The 17,703-nt window shown below is 41.3% G+C and overlaps 1 protein-coding gene across 1 annotated transcript; it reads right to left on the bottom strand.

Annotated features, from left to right (window-relative positions):
* Nucleotides 1-3,825: 3,825 nt before the first annotated feature.
* On the bottom strand, nucleotides 3,826-15,583 carry LOC310923217 (lysosome-associated membrane glycoprotein 2-like). The gene is made up of 9 exons (XM_083884393.1): nucleotides 15,457-15,583; nucleotides 14,263-14,381; nucleotides 13,540-13,753; nucleotides 12,750-12,911; nucleotides 11,886-12,115; nucleotides 11,248-11,367; nucleotides 10,900-10,978; nucleotides 9,948-10,115; nucleotides 3,826-4,060 (listed from the first exon to the last, which is right to left on the bottom strand). The coding sequence occupies exons 1-9, from the start codon at nucleotides 15,524-15,526 to the stop codon at nucleotides 3,918-3,920; spliced, it is 1,305 nt and encodes a 434-aa protein (XP_083740519.1). The 5' UTR covers nucleotides 15,527-15,583; the 3' UTR covers nucleotides 3,826-3,917.
* Between the last annotated feature and the right edge of the window lie 2,120 nt (nucleotides 15,584-17,703).

Genomic DNA, 17,703 nt, shown 5'->3' with positions numbered 1-17,703 from the left:
TCTTTCCTGGCTTTAAATTGTATTTTTTTAGCATAGTTTTATGTGCATTTCTCAGGCAAAAGCTAAAAAGGAGGTAGTTTATTAGCACTATTTTTGTTAAAATAATAAACAGCAAAAGTTCTGGATTATGACTGCAATAACAGTTGAAAATTGAAAATGGCAGCTCTAAAAATGCTTCTAGGATCTCCAGCCCCAGAAGCATCTTAACTGCAGCATTTTACACAGCTTGTTCAGCACACCCGAGGTGTTGAGCAAGGGCCACAGAAAATCGTTTGCCCTTGAGCCCTTCCAGCTGTTCCATTCTAAAGCGGGAAGATTAATGCATTTCTCCCTCCCTCCTCCTCACTCCAATACTTCTCTCTGCCCCAGGAATCCTCAAGCAGTCTCTTGGACAGGGATGAGTGAGAGGAGCTCTCCCCTCCTGTCACAGTTCATAGGCTGGCAGTGCCACCTGATCAGGCACCAAAGATTTCAGACCTCTCCTTCCCCATTCCAGAGAGGTCAAAGCTATAAAGCTGCAGCAAAATTCAGGGAAGTGCTCAGTCCTTTCATGGTTAAGGGGTCAGAGTTGGGGTGAGTGAAGGCATCAGTTTATCACCCCCAAAGGCTGATGAAACACAGACGGCACTGCCCTGAGCAGCCTGAGCCTCCCTCAGATGTGACAGAGACCAGGGGCATTCTGATTGTTGGGAGCTATGAGAACACAGCAGGACAGGACACCTTGGGATAAAGGTACTACTTGGAAAGCACGCTTACTAAAATTACTGGCTGAACAGGGCATTATGGTATGTCTGTCCTACATCCATAGCCAAGGAACTTCATCTGCTGTCATTTCCTGATCTATATGAGTCCCTAAGAAGTGATTTTTTGTATTTAAAATAAAGTGACTACAGTAAAATTAACTCTGTGGTGGCATTCTTGAAACACTGGTGTTAAGAGATGCAGCTTGTGTTGCCAGTTAGGGACTGAATTTCCAAGCAACATGTAACAACATCCTGGAATTCTGAGCACTTGACAAACTTCCGCAGACCAAAGAGTTCAGGAGCCCAGTACAATAAGACTCATTCTTCACCAAGCATCACAACCAACCATCTGGCAAAAATTATTTATTAACAACTGTTAAATACCTGAACCAGAGTTAGTTTAGGAACTAATTCTGCTCAGTTGTCATCATCCAGATGGCACTTATAGAACCAGGGCAACATATTCATTCTACCTGCACAAATTATCTGCAAGGGCATCTTCTGACCAACAAAAACTGGCTTCTGCCGAGGAGGATGCTGCTGGGGAAGTGGCTCTTCTTTTTGACATCTGAACTAAGTTAAACCCACAAGCATTTTTCTGTCTGCCAATTGCTTTAGCTCTTTTAAAAGATTTGGATTTGTGGGGTCTTAAAAGGAAACCAAACTCATTGTGTTTCATGCTATCAAATTAACAGCCTTCACACTAGCAACAAGATAAAACTTTAATATCTATTCCCTATTGGAAGGATTCTGTTGGAAGAGGAGGTGCTTTAGCAGATGCTGGATCCATACTTTGACCAAATCAACACAAAAATCAACTCATTTGGATGTAAATCCATGAATAGCTTAGAAGGAAAAGCTTCTGTTTCCCCACAAATATCAAGATCCAAGCACATTGACAATCCCACTGGAAAATCTCTCAGAAATGGCATTCATGTCTACTTAGACAGAAACAAAGCTTTATAAACACAATAATTAACTTTATTTTCCATATACATGTTCTGCTGTCAGCATATTTGTACACTCATTTTAAGATCTGGAAAATTGTACACACCACTCTTCATGCTGCAACAACCCTAAAGTGCTGGATCTTTTTTTTTTTTTACTTCTGTTGAAGCTCAAAATAATACTTTCTATGTATATACAAAATATATATATGTGTATGTGTTTGCATCTAGGAAATGACCACATTTCACTAAGATAGCCTAGCAAAAGTGATATTAAAAACTTCAGTCTGCAATCTCAGCATGAAAACAAAGCTGTAATCCATCTGCTGGCAGCAGAGAAACACCACACTGACGAGTGGGTGTACTCATAATATGCCACCTGAAATAATTCCATTTAACACTGGCAGGGAAATCAAGTATTGCAAGAGCAAAGGTACAATACAAGAGACCAAGACAACCAAACCTAAAGCACACAGTCCACCTCAGCAGCATTTAATTACATTCCTTAAAAAAACCCAAAACATAACTTGGTCCAAGAGCCCATTTGTACTACGGAATCACTTTTGTCAGAATCAGGTAGATGTTATCTTTGGTCACTGTGAGGACAAGAATAATTGAATGTACAGATATTTCTCAAACATTAAAACTACGTCTTTGGAAAACTCCCTTCCCTGAACACACAACTACTGTGAGTTGCCTAAACATCAGCGTTGACTGTCACCTTTGTGTATGTGAATTACTGAAGGTGCTTTCCCCACAACATGGATACAGGGCCAATGCACAAAGAGATTAAATACTGAAGCAGCTTTAGTCAATGCTTGCTGCAGAGGACAGAACTTTGTGCGCTCTCAGGGTTGATTGGCTGCAAAAGGCTTTTGCCAAAAAGGTTTAAAGAACAAGAGGCTTCTTTCATTCCATCAATGTGAACCTGATGGGAATGAAGCAGAACACAACCACAAACCACTAAATTTGATTTTGGTACAGTTTAGATATGGAATATAGAATTGCGAAGGTATGGCACTAATAACAAAGAAAGCATCATCAAACAGGTAAGATGTCTTATTCCTTTGGAAGTCACTTTCTTCATTATACATATATTCATTTCTGCTTTATGATCAGCATTCCTCATGCTAGGTATTTTGTGCTCTTACAATGAGACAGCAATAATGAGGAGGTTAAATGCACATTAATTCTAACAAACCTGAAAAGTTTTGTATATCTCCACTTGCATTCAAAGATCAGAGCTTTTCAGTGATCCCATGTTGACCTATGAAAGCTGTCCAAAGGAACTGCAGGAATCTCTGAGCAATCTGTGTTCTTAATCAGTCTGAGTGCTCTCAAAATACTTTTGAGCCTCACATGGACCAACGCTGTGTAGTTTCTTTTATGTTCAGAATAGAAGCTGAGAGAAACTGCAGCCAGTGAAATTCCAGCCTCCCACCCTCATTTCACAACTGAGCTCAAAACAAAAGGAAAAATGTAGTTCAACAAAACAGCACAGGAGACATTTCCTTCAGCAGACTGTTGCCTTTTCTGAGTAGCCAAAGTACTCCAGACCTGAACCTTATCTTAGCAAATTAGACGCCACAGCAGTGCAAAGCTATTCAACTTACATCAGCAGTCAGCTTCTCCATATGATGTTAAACAAATTAACTTACTTGAAGAATCAGATGTTCTTCTCATATTATGTCAGGATATTAGTGAGATCAGGTACTACTTTTACATTCAGAAGGAATAGGAAATTCAGGCTGATTCACAAGAACAGCCATATGCCAACAGAAATCTGTTGAGAGCTGGGTATTCATTTTTCCACTGCATGTACTGTCCCTTTTGACACAGCATTCACACTTTTAATTATAGTTTTAGCTGTAGCATTAACCAAGACAAGCTGTAGGCATCTAGAAATTTTCTTGTATGAAAAGATTAAATGACAGAAAGTTTTGTAGATGTCTTCTTTACTAAAAATAATCACATTTCCCACAGAGACACACCAACTCTGCTCAATTCTCTGGTCCTCAGAACACTCACTTTCTCCAAAGTCATACAGTAGCTTCTGCAACTCATCTTCAGACTCATGGCATGTTATTCTGTCATGAAGTGATTTAATTTTTTTAAATAAAGAAACTTGAATTAATTTGTTTTTCTCTTTTTTTTTAAGGAGCAGGTCAGGAAGTGTGGGAAAGGGAAAAGAACAGGGAAGGTGGGCAAGAGAGATGGAATTAAGAGATTATACAGACTGATAGCCAGTACGACTTTTTCTTCTTCCAATGATGTAAGATATAAAGACAAGAATGATAAGGAATCCAAGTGCCACACCCACTGCGATGGGGATAAGAAAGTTCAGGTCAGAATCAGCAATGCATTCTTCAGCTGCAGAAAAGAACAAAGAAAAAAAAAAAAAGCAAGGGAGAATAAATTAGTAAGGGAAATCAAGCATTAGAAACCAAAGAAAGCAAGGAGCCAACAGGCATTTTTGAGAAATTCCATTGTATTAGATACAATAACACATGTAAAGTAAAATCAGTATTGAGTAAAGAATTGATGGAAAGATTGATTTCTTTAAATGTATTTACTACACACATCCTTTATATTGGTAATATACTTCTTATTTGTACGTTCAAGTTGTTCATTAGATTTCAGCTTCCTCTAACAAGCAGAGGACAGATTAGAAATGTGAGGACAAACCAGCAGTCTGAGCATGCATTAGCTGATTACATCTCAGAATTAGCAGCATTAAAGCAACAAAACCCCCACAATGGTGTATTACTGCCTTGTCCAGGGGTCTTCCCAACCCTTGAGTCACCAGCACTCCTCTGGGTCCTAGACAAGACATAAGGGACAACCAAAGTAACAAAGCAGAACCTTACTAAGACCTACAAGAAACAGCCAAGATAAATGTACCTCCAGGCACTGCACGGAAAACACTGACAGTCTCTGTCTTCACTTTATTTTCCATGCAAAAGGGTTATTAGTTCCAGCTGAGAACTACACAGACCTCACTGAAATCCACATCAGAGGGAAAATAGAAGAGCCATCTATAAATTTACAGTGTTTTTCTAATATACAGATTGTAAAACATGTGAGCAGCTCCTTGCTGGTAAAAACACTCATCAATGATTAACAAAACACGCTAGGAACTGGTTTAAAACTTGGGGGCAGGGCTTGGCATCAAAATCTGTTTTGTAAGGAGAGCAGAGCTGCACCTGCCTGTGCCAGCAGAGGTTTGGTAAGGCAGGAGGCCATGCCTGGGATCTCCAGCACTGGAACAGTGCCTGACTTATAAGTGTTTCATAAAGCAGCACTCCTTGTAAAACTATTTTGTTTGAGGTTTTAATTAGGACAGAGCATCACACAGAGTCAACGCTTCCTCAAAAGTTGTCTGCTGTTTTTCATGGAATCAGCATTAATTAAGGGAAATGTATCATCTTGCTTTAGCTTATTACAGTCCAGCACACACCTGCCATGGCCCCTTCCCGAAATATTACACAAAGCCTTTGCCTAAGAGCAAGAACACGTGGAGGGCTCAAAACAGCTGAAAATACTGAACTCGTATTATCTGAAGGCACCTCTTGCCAAGCAGAGTAACACTTGGAAGGAAAAAAAAAAAAAGAGGAAAGGAACTACGCATCTTATACAGCTATTTCAAAATATTCTGAGAAAATGTTTAAGCATCTTCAAGAGAGACATGCATTTGATGTTTAGTCATCTTTGTTCAGTAAATACCAACACAGACAATTTGCTAGATGCAGGGTAATGGGTCACTAAACACTATGAATTGATTTGCTGAGGATGAAGGTGCCCAGCAGGCAGTGACAGAAATTCCCTCTCTTCTTCAAATGAAGGAGATGGCTGCAGTACACGTCACACTGTGGCACTGTTACAGGGAATCCCCAGGGTGGAAAAGGGGTAAAGGTTTCATACCAGGAACATTCCATCCTTGCTGGCACACATCTATCCAGGTGTGGCTACTGCACAGTGGTTACAAGCTTCAGAGGTGTCTTCAAGTGCAGAATTGCTATCTGCAGCCCAACACACAGCAGGGCCAGCAGGAACAGCTTTTTCGACTGATGTGGCTGAATGTGTCTCCGTTCAAAAAAGTCATAAATTTTTGGCCCAAAGCTTTTTTTATCCCCAGTATAAAAGCTGCCTTCCCTTTTAATTCCAATCATGAGATTCAACTCAGTTGAATTATCTCATGATAAAAGCCCCAAAGTTTGTGTTTTATTAAAATATGCTAAGGAATGGAGAACACTGTCATAAAAAAAAAAAAAAAAAAAAAACAAAAACAACCAGCCAAAACAAAGAACAAATGAACAAACAAAATCCCCTTCCAAAACACAAATCCCATCATTCACTGGCTAGAAATGCTTTTTTTGAGGACTATTAGCATGACATCTTTAACCTGAAATATCAGAAATTTTAACATTTTAAAATACAGTATTTAGTAAACTGTGTATAAGGTACTAAACCAACCACACTCTATAACAGGTTGTACATATTAGTATTTCACATCCACAGGTGTTAAATACATCCACAATTTAAATGCTGTTTCCACAGACCAGAACAGAACCAGCTATGTAACAGAATCTCAGATACAGACTGATTAGAGTTCACCTTACTCATTGAGTTTATTTTTGTTAAAAAAAGACAATACAAGACGTCTGTTTTCAAATCAGTTAAAAAATGTGAACAAGTTTCCTTAAGAAATAGAACAATCTTTATTTTTTAGAGCACAGGTTAAACAGATTGACAGTTCCCTATGGAGCAATACATACAGGAAAACTAGTGGTTTTATAACAACAGGAAGTCAGGTGAAACTGCTGTTTTTTGAACCAGTTACCTGCATATCAACCTAGGAGTACTTAAATCTCTAAGCCAACATACTTACAGGTTTTTGCAATGGTATTTCTAGTGTTGATTTTAGGAAGCAGTTTGAATGAATCTTCTATATTATCACTTGAAAACTGTCTACAGTTCAAAAATTTGCAAGGTCAGAAGAAAAGTGTGATGATTACTCCTTAACAGAAATGCATGTTTAACTGGTGCCACTGAACATCACTCACAAAAAAAAAAAAAAAGGAAAAAAAGAAAAAAAAAAAAAAAAAAGAAAAGGTGCTAAAAAAAATCAATAGGAACTTCTGCATTTGAGGATATATTAATATGAAAGTCATTAGATCCATTTTTAAAAATTAAAATGGTAAGTCTTGAAGCTTGTTTCATGATTAAACTTATAGCGGTTCCCCACTTTCATTAAAATGTATTTCAGTAACTGATGCAAAGTTCAAGCTGTAGACTACAAGCTATAGTAAGCACTATCCCCCATACATGCTTCCTTGGCTAGTGTCAAGAGTAAACTGTCCTTACAAAAAAAAACAACCCAAACCATTACTGAAAGAAGTGTATTTTATGATTTGTATACAAACATGCCACAGACATCTCTACAACCCTAGAGAACACTAATAAAACACTAGAGCAGCTTTGATGCAGGCTAAACTCATTCTAAAGGGGGAGAAAATGTTATGTTCGTTAAATAACTAGTTTAGGCAGCTCGTGTTATGACATATGCAAAAAAGCCACAATTACCTAAAAGTCTAAAAGACTTCTTTTTTTTTTTTTTCCATGCAGTAAGAATATGTATTACAGCACAAGGAGCCCAGAGGAAAGTTGTGCATCAAGGGTTATTCTCTACAGAGCTGCAGTTTAAGAACAGTCCAGTTGCACTGCACTTTTTTATTCTTTCCTAGTTATTCTTTCCATACAGCAAGGAAAAACAGGTGTTGTGGGTCCATCTCAGACTTGTTTGGCTTTTGCATTCTTAACATTAATAAAAGCTACACCGCAAACAATCCAACACAAAGTACATTAAACATTCAGAGTGCCAATGGCGGGCAGTTATAATGTGAACTTGGACTGGCAGAGAACCATTCAAGATGAAGATTTCAAAACAGCTCAAGCTGCAACAACAGATACTGGCTCACTAAATGAAAGCATCTTTAAACAATGGTCATTCAAAGCAACAAGACAGACCAGTTCTGTGCAGAGTATGGTATGAAGTTAAGTGCACTTTAAAGTTCTGGAATATTTAGAAAGGTTATTCCCTTTAAACTGATGCCAGCAAAAAAAGCTTGCATTACTTTAGCAGAAGTCTGCCTTAGGTGAGTATTTTAGATGACTGCCAAGGTATAATAAAGAATTCAGTGCCTAACAGGTTCTTTTTTGAAAGCATCTCAGCACTGAAGTCTTCCCATATATTCACCATTTGGGAAATTACTCGTTTTGTTTGTACAGCCATGGCATAGGAATGATTCCTGAAACTACACCGAGGCAGGAGTAAATTACTCAAACCCTAACAAAGGCAAGTAAGTTACTGCTGCCACTTCAAGAGATCACTTAATCACCAGCCTGAAGTTCAATCCTATGGAAAACAAAGTTGCTATTGGGCATTAGACAATCCTTGTTAAACACTGTACAAGTCAACAGAGTGACTAATGCTGCCAGCTTAACCCACAATTATGACAACTAAGGAACGCAGAGGAGAGAAGCAAGTACAAATTCTATGCTATTCTGGGAGATGCCCAATGCACATCAGTTCAGAACGTGTTCTTGTTTCAGGCTAGTATTTGTAAAAAGCAGAGATAAATCCTAAAATGCTTTAGGATCTTTGCAAGATAAAATCCTTAGCCTAACAATTCATCCAGCATTTGACATCTTCAAAACAGCTATGAAACCCACATCGTCTTCTTAGGGCAGGAAAACAAAGTGTAGCTCTGCTTCATCAGAGATAAACATTCTCCCTTTATTTCTCAACTCCAATTAGCTGTGGCTAATAATTACTCCTAAGTTTTGGGTCTTTTTTGGACTTCAGAACTTGCACTTGCTTTATTTAGAGTGAAATCGTAACAGGAATCACGCTTAGATTCACAAAGTTTGATATCCAGCATAGCTTTTTCTTCTGCCAATTATGTAAGCAACCACTATAATGGCAATCAAGACAGCAAGTGCAGCACCAACTACAATTGGGATTAGAATGCTGTCATCATCCAGCGAACACTCCTGGGCTGTAGGTGAGAAAAAGGTTGCAATAAGGAACAAATAAAGACAGAATACTTGCCAAACGTGGTATAAAAAATCTGTTTTCCTTAATACAAAGGTGTTAAAAAAATCAAATATTACTTAAACTAAGAGAGAAAGAACTGCAGAGGTTCTTTGATACATTTAGCACATTTAAGCACTATACTTAATTTAAGCATTGATAACCTATAGCAAGTTAAGGGTGTACAAGTTTTCCTGTGTACAAGATCTGCACTAGGCAAGGGAGTAGCCATTTTTTCTACATTCAATAACCAGGCTTATCCATTTCATACTTAAGGCAAGTCTGGTTGGCGCTTTCAGTCATTAAAGATAAAAAAGTGACCTAGATTTGGTATCAAGAATCTATCTAGAATGAAAACATGTTACACAGATAAAATAACTATAATTAGAAGAAAGCTAGCTGCAACTTTAACTGCAGAGTGAAATGGGTCCCTAACTCTTTAGAAAGACTGTTTACCCTACACACATATGGAGAGTTATCTTGCTTCTGTCTAAAAACAGAACTTTTCAATCTATGTGTCTACAGATCAGCCTAGTCCAATAAGACTAAGCTGCAAATACTAGCATTAAGCTCAAAGACCAGTTTGCACTAAATATTAAGAGGTAACATAAGACATTTCAGTTTTCTCCAGACAAGATCAAAATAATGCAGCAAACAAACATTTCAGAATCTCTTTTTAGTTCTGGATATTCAAGACTGCCTCTGAAGGAAGCTCTGACAGTTCCTTCTTCCCCAACACTCCTATTCCTTAGACTGACAGTTAAAAAGAAACAAAACACCTAACAGTATTCCCAAAGTCCACTTCTGTAAAATTTCTGTCTGATTTTCTTACATACCTGAGCTATAAAAAGCTGTATGTCAAGGTGTAGTGAGGTAACTTCTAACCTATTCTGTACAGAAATGCCTAAATCACCCTTCAGTGTCTCTAATTCATCCAAGTTTTGTGAAGGAGAACCACACACTTAGCAGATATATTTTAAGTGAGAACAAAGCTTTGCTTGAACTTGAATGTCAGTCTCAGAACTTCATTCATGTATATCTAAACTATTTTAAAAAATTGGAACAAGAGCTTCCAAGATAAAGTGCTTATACCTAATGCTGGTGCTTTTTACATTTTAGTAAGAATTTTGCAAGCATCACTAAAAACAAAAACGTAACTCTTACCTGTAGCAAACTTATTTGCCTCCACAAGGAATGGCTGAATCCATAGATTAAAAGTATGTACTTGAACATCTTCATTAATCTGAAGAGTTTGCTCTTTTCTACACATGTAAGAGCTACCAAGGAAAGCATCCCACTTGCTGAAATTGCTGTTATCTGCACTTGAAATTACTAAACAAAGAAGGAAAAAGAAGAAAGGGATTTTTTATGTTCATTTAAAATGCAAGACAGTTGCTAATACAGTAAGACTGAATCTAGAGGGGCCAACACTTCAACACTGACTAGTCTGAAAAACAAAGTAGTGCAAAGTGGGATCGATCTGCTTAACCAGAAATCAGAGACTGAAGTTCTTTGGTACTTTGCAGTAACCTTGCTTTCATATATACATGACATCAGGCTTTCCCTTTACCTACACTTGTCCCAGTGCTGCAGAGTTGCAACTATTTTAGTTTTAATGCTCTTTAATTGCCGTAGCTATGACAAGCAATTAAAGAAAAATAAAGAGAAAACATACGTTTGTTGGGGGCAAAGTATGCTTTAGTTTTTGAAGAACTGGCCTTTTTTTAGTGAGAGTTAAGTACAAGTAGTTGGAAGATACAGCAGCATCTTCAATCAAGGAAGACAACAGCTGGTTTAGGCAAAAAGCCTCAAAGTTGGTACAATTGTATTTCACACCACAAAAAATCACTTTACTGAAAAGAGTTACAAAGAAGCCCTCTTAATTTACAGTGACTCCATTAGCAGAAGTTTCAGGAATTGTAGAGTGATCCCAACACTGCTGTTTAAAGTAACTCTTACAGCCATTTCTGCTTATTATTTTTGTTCAAACCAACTTCTAGACATAAATTAGGAGCTAACAGTAAGCATGAAGAACACTGAAAAAAAAGGCCAGAAGTATTTGACACCAACACTGAATAAACTATTACACTTGTTTAAGGCAGATACTGTTTCTTACCAGAACCATTCAGACGGTTGAGCAGCGTAACGTTCACCTCCCTCAGATAAAATTTTTGTACACTTGCACTTGTATTTTTCTGTTCAAGAAGCAAAAACCAAGTGTCAGCGCACAATTTTGCATTTGTAACTTTAAGAACACGTGCTTTAAAAAAGCCAACACATTTACCAGTCCTACATTTTCTGCAACTTTAACCCAGTTCTCCATTTGTCTTGAGGCACTCAGTGGACCAGTTCCACTTCCCAAAACAGAACACTCTACCACCAGCAAGCAACAGGAGGATTTTACTATAAGCGATCACCACGCTGTTAAATGGCAAATTAGTTTAAAATAAAACAAGTTACTTACAACAGCAAATGTGAAGCCAATCAGTGTGCTATTTCCATCGTTCAGTTTCAGAGTGGCTGTCGTGTTACCACAGGCGCCATCTGCGACAGTTGTCTTTGGATTGATGTTGATCAGAAGTGGCTAAAATACAGACAAAGCACAGCAAAGACATTCAGCTGCCTTTGGAATATGTTGTCTCAGTCAGGAACAGTCTTAGGTTAGAAGAGCTTGTCATAAATATGACAGCAGGAAGAGCTGAGCTTGGCTGCTATGGAACCAAGGCTGTTTGAGTTAAATTTACATGCTGGCAGTACTAAAACAAACTAATTGCTTGAGAAGTGTTACTTTGTTCCCTAACACAACAGGCTACCCTCTGAAGGGAAAGACAATATCTGCAGGAACAAAAGCCATAACAGCTAAGAAAGTTCCCAACTTTTAATCATATTAGAAGTATTCCCAGTAACAAATTCTGCTGGCTCCGTGTAAGATTTTTGAAGACAGGTATTATGTGACAAAACTGTTCTGATGTCAGAGAGGTGCTACATACAATACTTAGAAGCAGCTCTGGACAGCCAGCAGTGTATAAAGCAAATACCCTGCATTCAGATTTCACCAAACAACTATAGCAACTTTTACTCTTCAAAAGAAAAAATAAGCACCTTGTCTTGGGAAACATTCAGCTGCAGCCCCACACTTGCCAGGAAACAAGTTTTATTTCCACTTTTAAGAGAATAGTTTCCTGTGGCTGGATTCTCCACAGGTTGGGGAGCAGTTGGAGCAGGAGACAAAGTAGTGGCAGATGCAGTAGTGACATTGGCAGTAGTTGCATTGGCAGTAGTAGGTGGAACAGTAGGTGCAGAAGTAGGTATATCAGTAGAACATCTAGACTCTGCAAAGACATTTTAATCACCATTTAATTGCTGAAATTTTATTGACGTCTTATTACTCAGACAAAGTAAAGCTGCCATTTATTCTCAGAAATCCTGTAACACTCAGTTGTAAATCCACACTCTGTCACACGGAAGCAAAACACACAAAGACAGTTGTTATAAAAGTGTGACATGCATTTGCTGTAGATCAAGTCAGTGACCCTATTATGCCATATGTAGCAGGATGATGTGCTTGTCTCTTTCTGAGCTATGACACAACAGGCTCTGGACTATCCAAATGCAACAGCAGAGGCCACCACTGGAAATGGAAGGCAGTCAGCTAAAACCCCTCAAACTCAATCATTTACTCACAACAGCAGTTCTGAAATGCTTATTCTTAATACCCCAATTACTGGAATACACACTTGAGAAGAATCCCGCCTTGGCACGCAAACAATCGACATTACAGCACACTACTAAATCTGCTCTCCTAATCTATTTTTCCAGGAACAAGGGAAGAAATACTAGAGGATATTTACATGAATGTTGTTAAGCACAGCACATCTTAGAATTGGTGGATTTTTTATTATGGGACTTTGCTCCCTGCACTAAGGGGCAACACAAAAAAGCTCTTTCACAAACCGAAATGCTCACCTTTTTTACTGACTGTGCCATTCTGAACAAAAGCCTGCACAGTAACATTCCAGTAAACTTCCGTTACATTTTCTGCTTCAATAAGGAAGGAATTATGACACACGAAGACAGTATTCAGTGGAGCTGGAGGAAAAGGATCCTTCACAGAAACAGTAACTGGTCCTACAAAGAAGCAAAAATGTTTTAATGCCTTATGAGCTACAAGAACTTAGAGCTGGTGTTACATTTTATATAATTTCATAAGACAAAGAGATAATTAAGTTTAACAATCTTAAGCTCTCTTCAATGTTTTCCTTATGTGTCCTGACCTGAACTGCTGGGTAGCGCAGGAGTAACCAAGCTTAGAGAACTAGACAAGCCATTAGAAAGGTGAACCCTTTTACTTAAGTTTTTATGGAGAAAAAATACTCTGTTATTAGTAGGCATTAGTACACAGTCAGGCTAACACTGTATTGCTTGGCAAGGTACAAGGTCAAGCAGTGCACACTAAAATTAATCTTTTGTGTGCCTGCTGTCTACCAGCACCTCACTTATCCAAGCTGTTTCTCCTTCCCCTTCTCTTCCACTGACAGGAATTACACACTCAGTGAAGCCATTTGGCCTGGGTTGTTACCCAGCAGGCAGGTACAAGGAAGAGCAGTTGGCAGCACGTGGTACAGAACTCATTATATTCATTACCAACTCCTGTACTCCTCCTTACTTTTAAAAAAGCCAAGCCAGGTCAGGTACACGAGGTCTGACACTTCTGGCTGAGACTGCTTTGCAAGTCAGATTCTGCACTGAATATTACCTTTTCTTTTAGCATCAGGAAATACAGCTGTGTCATTGGTGTTGTAGGTGAGGGTGATGAAGCCTCCCCCGTAGGTTTCGTTGAGTTTTTTCATGGTAATGCTCCAAGCATGACCTTCTCCAAACTGCAGTGCCACCAGGGCAGCTTCTGTGTCATTGCCACAGACGCTTCCATTGTGTGTCACGTTCGATGACAAGTTCAGGGTTGTGGTTTTCTAGAAGAAAAGGGTAATTTTAAATGCGTTCACATGGCAGCTCTTCCCCACGACAACATGATAAACTTGGTGGAGTTAGCTGAAACTCTGCACAAGGTAAGTGAGATTACTTTAAGTTATTCTGGAAAATTATGATAAAGGCCTCCTGACACCTGCCTGAGAAAGGAGCCATATCAGATTCAAGTACAAAAGTACAACTCTAACTTGGCTGTATATCTTGATCCCATTGAACTGCAATTACATTTACTGCTTGGGCCAAGAACATAACTACACTGACACTGGTTAGACTTGGTGAGTTTTGTGTACATCATTTGAGTAAGAGCAACAGAGCAGTTTCAGTAATTTGTAAGACTGAGAACTTATTCTTTATTTTATAAGCACTATATAAGAATATTCTTCTCAACTGACTTAGTAAAAAAAGTAAGAAATGAAACACCCTACATAAAGAGCTTAAACCTTTATCCAGGTCAAAATCCAGTTCTCAGCAAGAGTTACTCCCAAATACTTACATAATCACCACTGTTTGATTCATATGTTATCAAGAACTTCATCATCCAAAATCCATACAGGCACGTAGCATTTGAAGCATCCTTTAGCTCTACTTCGACTGCATAGGACTGGAAAAAACCTGTAAGATATTGTTATTAGCTACTAAGACATTGTTTTTTACTTCATTTTCTAGAGTCATTTAAGAGGACAGCTCATCACAAAGCAGTAAATTATGTCAGGACCATATTCAATTTACCAGACACTGAAAGAATATCTAGATTCCTAAAATGTGTAACAAATATGATGCAGATCATGGAACTGTCAAAGCTGGCAAAATTTGAGAGAATATTTTATAGCCTCTTTATCTGACACAAATTAAAAATATCAAAGTGTTGACTGCCCAACACTGGACACTTTTAAGATTTGGCTGTGCAGGGTGTTGGGCCATCTTGTCTAGACCGTGTTTTTGCCAAGAAAGGCTGGAACGGCTGATCCTTGAGGTCCCTTCCAACGCAGAATTCTGACTCTCTGAAACGAGCACCAGCTTTCCGGTGACACACTGTGTAAACCAAAGGGCACGAACACAGCACCTGAACCATGCGTTGCTTGCAGACCAGGACCTATTATTTTACGGGAGGCACAGCGATTAACTCACACTGATCCCTAAAAGACGGGACTGACACGCCTTCACTGTATTTCCACGACTGCCAGCTCCAAAGACACGGGGTTAAATTTTAAGTGCGTTTTAAGAGAACTTTCCCCGCTGCCGGACTGCTGACCCGGTGAACCCGGGCACGGCCGTTGCCAGGCCCTCTCGCCGAGCGGCGCTGACAGGCCGGCCTGGTGGGCCCGCGGAGCCGCCTGCCGGGCCGCCGCCCTCGGCGGAGCCACCCCGGGCTCCCGGCCTTCCCCCGGCACGGTGCGGCTCCGTCCGCCGGGCCCGGGGGGCCTGGGCCCCGCCGCTGTCCCCTCCCCTCCCCTCCCTTCCCCTCCCGTGAGTGGCGGGGCCGGGGGAGCGGCGCCTCCGCCCCGGGGCCGCCCCCTGAAGGCGCCGCGGGGGCCCAGGCGGCCCCGGGACCCCCCCCGGCCTCCCCCCCCCGGGCCCTCCCGGTGCCCGCCCGGTGCGTCACACGCGTGAGGGGGCGGGGGGCCCGGGACGAGCCTGTGGGGACACCCGCTGCCCTCCCCCCGGGCCAAGGCGCTGCCCCGCTCACCAGACACGCCGAGCAGCAGCAGCAGCGGCAGGAGGAAGGAGGAACCGGCGGAAGAGCGGCGCGGGCCCATGGCGGTGGCGGTGGTGCCGGGGACACCGGGGCACGCCGAGCGGCCGGGGCGAGCGGGCGCGACAATAAAAAAAAAGCTCGCCCAGCGGTCATGTGAGGGGGCGGGGCGGGGCCGCGCGCGCGCCGCCAATCGCCGCTCGCCGCCGCTCGATTCCCTGGATCGCGGACGGGGTCGCTCGTCGCGCGCCGGCTCGGGCGGGCGGGTCTGGTGTGTTCTGATCCCGTCCCGGTTCCCGGTACCGGCAGCGGTGACAGCAGCGACAGGGGCTGTGCCGCGGTGGCCTCTGTAGGGACAGGGTAGCCCCGGCTTGTTCTGGTCCTCGGCAGCGTTTGCGGTTTGCGCTGGGGCTGCTCTAGGCTGGGAAGGGGCGGCTTACAAGAGATGCACTTGGAGAGAGATTTAATAGAGAGGATTTCACTAAGGAGAGAAAGGGAAGGGAAGGGAAGGGAAGGGAAGGGAAGGGAAGGGAAGGGAAGGGAAGGGAAGGGAAGGGAAGGGAAGGGAAGGGAAGGGAAGGGAAGGGAAGGGAAGGGAAGGGAAGGGAAGGGAAGGGAAGGGAAGGGAAGGGAAGGGAAGGGAAGGGACCCCAATGCGGGTTTTGCCGGGGCTGAAAGTGGGGCAGAGAAGGGTGGGGGAAGACAGGAGTTTGCGCAAATGAAGGAGGAAAGAGCTGGAGAAAACGGGGAGAAGATGGTTGGACAAGAGACTTGATGATTTGGGTCTGAAAGGTGGTGTAAAATGTAATGGATGCTGGATTGCATCCTGACACCATTGATTAGGGAAAACAAAAACAAACAAACAAACAAACAAAAAAAAAACCCCAAAACAAACCAAACAAAAATCCCCCCAAAAACAAAAAAACCCAAACCCACCAAAAAATCCCCCCCAAAAAAACCCAACAAAAAACCCCACAACAACAACAAAAAACCCAAAAACCCCAAACCCACCAAAAAACAAAATAAAAACCCCAACAAAACAACAACAACAAAAAAAACCACCAAGCCCACCAAAAAACCAAAAAACCCAACAACAACAACAAAAACCCAACAAAAAACCAATCAAAAAACCCAAACCAAAACAAACAAAAAAACCCCCAACAAACAAACAAACAAACCCCCCCCCAAAAAAACACAAAAAAACCCCCAAAACAAACCAAAACAAAACAAAAGCAAGTAAACAAACAAACAACAAAACAAAACAAAAACCCCAACAAACAACCCACCAAAAAAACCCATAAAATCCCCCCAGACCCAAACGAAACAAATGAAAAAGGCTGGGTTCGCAGAGAAAGGGGAAATGGAAGAAAACACTGAGGCTGGGAGACAGCAAGGAAAGATGATGGCCTGAGGAGACAGGAGCTCCGTGCTTGGCCAGGAAGGGCCTTCTGGAATGGCTTATTCCTCTTTGTGATGCTGTGGAAGAACTGAGGGTTTTGAATGATTGGGCTCTAAGACACATCCCCAGCCACGGGGGAAAGAAAATAAAGTCTTAAGAAGACAATATTGACCTGATAATGAGACAGTTGGGATGTAGATGGAGTTGATAGGAGAGCAGTCATTGAGGAAGAGGAAATAATGCAGTTTGTTATCAAAGGGCTTGCAATCCTGTACTTTCCCATAGAATGTCACAAAGCCAAATCTGGCGTGTCAGGGCCACCACGGAAAACAGGACATGGAACAAATGAGGGTCCCCCATGTTGGAGTCCAGGACATCCCCTTGGATGAGCGGGGACCCGGGAAAGGGAATTTGAGCCCTGGACAGGGGGGTGTAGAACCGGTCCAGGGGGGTTGGAGACCTTGGCACAGCCCAGGAAGACACTGAGTTTGATCTCAGCCCATGGGAGAAACTTCCAGCACAAGGAGAGGAATTGCAAATCACCAGGAAGTGAAAATAGTCGTTCAGCACAGTAGAAGGTGCAAAATTCAGTAGTTTTAGGATTTTTAGAATAGAGATAAATGGGGGACAAGATGGTGGAATTTGGGTGGTACCTCGTGTCCCTCTCCTTCTTTCTCATCCTCCATCCTCTGGGGTGGTGATGATATAAGGTGGTTAGAGAGGATTGGGTCAAAGCAGAAGTGACCCTCTTAGTGTAAGCACTGGGCATTGGTACAAAATAGTAAATAACCTACACCTAATTATCTGTATAAACGTAAGGTGATGCCCCATCGGTGGGCAGT

Source organism: Zosterops lateralis, assembly GCF_965231275.1.
Source record: "Zosterops lateralis genome assembly, chromosome: Z".
In the NCBI taxonomy this organism is placed as follows: Eukaryota; Metazoa; Chordata; class Aves; order Passeriformes; family Zosteropidae; genus Zosterops; species Zosterops lateralis.
This window is presented reverse-complemented; position numbering and strand designations above follow the sequence as displayed.